At 42.0% G+C, this 5,458-nt stretch overlaps 1 protein-coding gene across 1 annotated transcript; it reads right to left on the bottom strand.

Moving 5' to 3' along the window:
- Positions 1–1,286: 1,286 nt before the first annotated feature.
- Positions 1,287–4,150, bottom strand: cdkn1ba (cyclin dependent kinase inhibitor 1Ba). The gene is made up of 3 exons (XM_073481049.1): positions 3,471–4,150; positions 2,896–3,059; positions 1,287–2,532 (listed from the first exon to the last, which is right to left on the bottom strand). Exons 1-2 carry the CDS (start codon positions 3,886–3,888, stop codon positions 2,908–2,910), a joined length of 570 nt encoding a protein of 189 aa, XP_073337150.1. The 5' UTR covers positions 3,889–4,150; the 3' UTR covers positions 1,287–2,532; positions 2,896–2,907.
- Between the last annotated feature and the right edge of the window lie 1,308 nt (positions 4,151–5,458).

Below are 5,458 nucleotides of genomic sequence, written 5' to 3'. Positions count from 1 at the left end.
TTAGCTCAGTTAGCCGTGCAGTCAGTGGCCCTATTAGCTATATTACACCTCTAACCGAAGTTTCCTTGAAAAAGATAATGCCTCTACTTACAACTTACTCAAAGTGGGAGTGATAAGATCCAAAAATGATGATTTCCTCATGAAAACAGATATTTGCATTACTTTTCAAGACAGCATTTTGTCAATGTTGATACATTTTATCATGATGCTGTCCTTTGACTTGTGTTAAAAAGTAACAAATGCACATCGTCAGAAAAAGCAGAACACCAATGGCCTCAAATGTGTTACAATCCTCTCTAAAAGATAACAATAAGGCCATGAGCTCACCAGTAATTACTACACAGTCACAGCCAGTGTGAGATGTTATAGAAATAGCTCTCTCTCCCTCTAACTCACTCTGTATTTGACTCCTACATGCTGGTATCAACAGGAAAGAGGCAGCCAATGAAACTAATTGGCTGGTGTGTGTTTTATGAAAAGAACAGCCTGTGCTGTCCCATGCTCCCTCCCACAGCTCTCTGACTGGCTGGCTCTTAAGTGGCCTGCTTTTCTTCTCTCCGCTGTGATTGGAGCCAGGGAGAGTCAGTAACTAAAAACTTTTTTTCCCCCTCTTTTTCCTCAGGACCTTCCCTTGTTGTTTTCAAGTTGAGAGAGGCAGAGCTGGCCTGAGACGATCCAGCACAGTCACAGCCTGCACTCTGGTGCTGTATCTGCACTCAAGATGGACACTGTGTACTGGATTTTAGTCCAAAAACCACACAGATTATATCATTTTATTGTACGGGCACAGCAGTAACGTCATAGGAAATAGAGTTTAACCGTTGGACATGCTTTGGCAGTCAGGTTCCTATAGAAATGAGCTCACAGCTGACTTAGTATCTAAAATCTACATATTAGAAGGTCACTACAACCTCATTACAGAGCGTGACAGGCATTCATTTCTTCATGAAGTTATTAATTAGTAATAAATTGTGGTATAGCTACTGATCCTATCATTGCCGTGTCATTCCACAGACTGAAATACACATTAAACATCTTTCATTACATATCGGGCCAAGTGTAAGACTTTGTAATCACTATGATCAGTCATGCAGTTTACATGGGCGGATCACTTTAAACTTTAAAGTGTTTGCAAAGGGTGGAGTGTTTGTGTGCTGTGCAATCAAAATAGTGAGCACATGCATTAATTACACCAGCATTGCTCTTTAATCAAATTGCAGGTTAAAAGAAAAAAAATTTAAAAATAAAGATACAAAACACACAGTATATAAAATCGATTATTAGGCTCAGTTTTGCAACATTTTATTTATCTTAAAAACAATAATGAAAATATATATTTACAAAAATGTCGCTTTGGGAAGCTATACATACACCCACAACAAAAAAAAAGCTCAACATAAATAAGTTAGTATAATTTTTTCAGTGTTTTTCAAAAAGAAAAAAAAAAAAAAAAGGCACACAGGTACACTTCAAAGTTTTACACCAAATGAGGCAGTGTCACTTTGTATTTCTGCCTTTAAAAAAAGAAAGAAATTAACAATAGTGCAATTACATGTTCCACATGAATTCCACACCACAAATCTTTGATTCACATATTTGCATAAGTAGCCCAGCGATTTTAAACATATTTTATCTATGTTAACCTGGACTACACCACTTATTACAAAGGGGCGGGGATGTATGACCTCAAAGCCACTAAAAATATGAACTCACCTAATTTAAAAATAAAAGCTAATTCTTAGGATTATTAGCAAATACTGTTATAAAATTTGGTTGGATATTGCTCAGCAGTTTAGCCACCCTCCCACCCCTCCCCTCAGCCCCAGAACAAAAAGGTACAAACTTTGGCAAAAACCCAGAGGAGGAAAAAAAAGAAGAAAAAAGTAAAGAAATAAAAATGGGGAAATAAGGAGACAATATTTGCATGTAAACTTTATCTGTCATGGCTGTTCCCAGTTAAGATGGACCCTCAACTTACAGTGTGGCCATCTGGGCCTTCAAAAAAAAAAAAGAAGATAATAATATAAGCACTGGGACAAATAAAGCCATAGAAGAAGAAAGACAAAGAAGACATTTTTGTTTCCACATAACCCTGACGTTTGAAATCTGCATTTTTAACTTAGATCAATTTACCTGAATAAGGATACAATATGACCACTTTAAACAAAATAATATTTCTCTGTTGGAAATTGCACTGCAACTTCCCGAGTCAAATTCACACAAATACATTTAACAAAAAAAAAAGGTATGAAAAGCATAATATGCTTTTTTTTTATGTGCTACATCTGAAACATAGGTAGTAGATAAAAAAAAATGAGCAAAAATCCATTTGCACACTGCTACATTGTCTGCTGCTTCTGAGGCAATTTTAAATCTGAAATGAGTGCCAAAACTTGATAGTGTACATATTCAGTGCTTGTGCAGCCTCTCCTCCTCCCTTCTGTAGGAAAAGGCTGCTTTTATATTTTCTCTCCCATCTGTCAGATGATGAGAAAGGCTACAGTATTCCACCAGCGACAGGTCTCCCCCGCTCTGTGGGACATAAAGAGGAAACAGCCTGTTGAATGGTGCAATTGAAAAAGCAGTCGCTCGTGCTTGATATCCCTCATGCAGACACGCACAGGCTGAACAGTCATAACGTGCAGGGTTGTGGTCGGTAAAAAACAAAACTAAGAACAATGCAAGTTTGAAAGGCTGGTGACGTGTGCAGAAATGTGTGTTTACAGCTGTTATGAATGTGTTACTGATGCTGATGATAAACAAGCACATTTAAACGTATCTTCTGGCATCCACAATTAAAGCCGAATATTAGTATTCCACACGCTGAAAACGTGCATGTGATTATAATCTCATATCACTCAGTAAAAGTCGAGCAGTGAGAGAAAGATTTCTAACCTTTTACTTTTTTCACCGGACCTCCGCGCTGCTCCCCGGCCCGCTCTCTCTCTCCTCCTCCTCCGCGGCTTTTACCGCCTGACTCGCTCCACCGTCCGACTCGTCTTCATCATCGTCTTCGTCGGTATGCAACCTTTTGCTCGGACACTCTCCCGAGCAGGGACCTGGCAGACAGAAAAAAAGAGCACGGAGGGGGAAAAAGAAAAAAAAAAAGTTAGTCAGGGTGTGTGCGGGGAGCTGCACGTCCACTTTAAAAGGCACCTGACATCCTCGGGCTGGCTGCTGAGAAATTTCACTACCGAGGACTGTTGGGGAAAAATGTGCAGACCGCAACGTAATAAGCGCCAGTTTGAGCCCTTTAAAGCGTGCATTACGTTGTCACAATCAGTAACAAGAGATTCAATTTTAAATCTGTAAAAATTATAAATAAATAAATAAATAAAAAATTCTCCAGCATACAACCGACCCGTAGCCTGCGATTGAACCCCGGACACAACTGTTGCTGAGCGCCCCTGCATTGCGGCACAGCGAAACAAAAGTGCGTGACAGCCTTTTAATAAGTCAAGGTAAATCACCTGGAGCTCGTCTTTTCCTCGAGCCGCCACTCTCTGGTAGGCGACCCGACCGCCCCTCGCTGCTCCCCTCCGCATCCCGCTGGCTGCTCTCCCCGGGAGAGTCCACGTCTCGCTGGGGCCGCTGGCTCCCGTGAGGCGGTCTGTGATAAAACTCCGGTGCGTCGCCGTCCTCCTGCCACTCGAAATTGCGCGGAGTGAGCGGTCTCTCCTCGACGGGGTCGAAATTGTACCTCTCCCTAAAATCCTGCACCTCTCCCTGGATCGCAGCGTCCAAATACCTCCGTATCTCCTCTCGGTCAGGTGAGCCGAAAAGACTTCTGCGAACCGGAGGTCTGACGTTGTCCTGCTGCCGCGCATCCACCCTCTCCACCGTCGGGCTCGCATTGGAAAGGCGAACATCTGACATTTTGTTGCACATATGACAAGGAAATAAAAGCACACAAACAACGTCCTTTCAAACTTCTATTCCCAAGCAGTATTCCTTTCAAATGCAGACGAGTGATGCATGCATGCTCCGCGCGTATCATCCAAAACGCGTACGCGCAAAAACAGAATAAAGCGTCTCCAAAAGGCGCAAGGGGGGGTTTAAGAAAGCCACTCCTGTCAAGTCCGTAGTAAGGCAGATGAAAACAACAAGTCAAGTCATAACAGCCAACATGGCGTTAGAGGGAGCTATGAGTGAAGAAGAAAAGTTGACATCAAGGACTATTTAAACAGAGAAGGCGATTCATTGGTCTGCGCGCAAGGACCGCCCATAGAGCTCTCTTAAAGTCGAACAGGGGCAACAACAACACAGGGCTGGATTGGATTAACTCCACACATGAATATGGCCTAATTAGGCTCTTTGATTAGTTAAACACATAAGAACAAAATGAAGGGAGGCTGCAGTTAGAGAGGAGTGAGTGATTGTGTTTTATCTGTCCATTAGCACCTGATTTATCACAGCAGGCATCAGATTAGACACTTAACCGGACACCCAAAGGTCAAAAATATCATTTGATCTCATTAACTGACATTTCTGTGCCATGTACATGCCCTGTAAGATGATACAGATAAAACATGATAAGAAAAAACGCACTGCAAACAGATTTATCTGCTCCGCTCCTGCCTGAGTAATACTATCACAGGAATCAATCAGCAAGTGATTGTATGAATGCTGACAGATTTCTCTGCCTGATCTGATTTGGTGGCACATAAATGGGTTAGGCACACTTGATTCAATCACTACAAATCCATTCAGTCACAGCCTCAAGGTTATTGAAGGACAATGAGACAGTGAAATGAGATTTTATGCAGGAAAAAACAACAAAATAGCCGCAGATTTGCCTCCTGGCATTCGATGACATCAGCTCCAGAGCAGAAAGCCTTCCGTCATGGTTGGCACAGTGCCTATCGCTGTCAGACTTTGCCACTGGTGCCACAGGGGTGGTTTGCGTGCTTCACTGGTTGTAATAGTTTGTGTGTGCTTGGAATTTAAAAAGCAAGGAAACAGAGTGGTGCAGCTTTAGAAAGAAAAAAAAAAAAAAAAAAAAAAGACCTTGAAATTCTGCACCGTTTCCCTCTGTGGTGTTCTCAGTTTGCATCTTAAGAATTTAATTGGTGGTCATGTCAAGACTTAGGTTATCTGATTTATTTTCTGTACATTCAGAGCTGCACAGGAATCCTGCAGTAATTGAATACATCAGCAATAGTAAACGCTCCTTGTGCACAGGAGTTATCAATGTCCCAACTTCAACTCCGCTGCTCTGCATTCCTCTGCAGCGTTTGCCAGTAAAAACCACTGGGCCTGCCTTTAAGGCCATGCTGTTTCAATTAACCCTTGAAAAGAGTCAAACATCTCGTGATGAACACAGCAAGGCCATCTGTTATATCGATGTTAGCGCCCGGATCACACTTAATCCATAATGTGTTTATGTTGCTGCAAACTGTGAGCAGGGTTGTACCGAGTGATCCCTGAGATGAAAACTGATTTTGATCAAACTGATTAG

Source organism: Pagrus major, chromosome 14, assembly GCF_040436345.1.
Source record: "Pagrus major chromosome 14, Pma_NU_1.0".
Lineage (NCBI taxonomy): Eukaryota > Metazoa > Chordata > Actinopteri > Spariformes > Sparidae > Pagrus > Pagrus major.
Note: the sequence above shows the minus strand (reverse complement) of the source record. Positions and strands in the feature narration are given on the sequence as shown.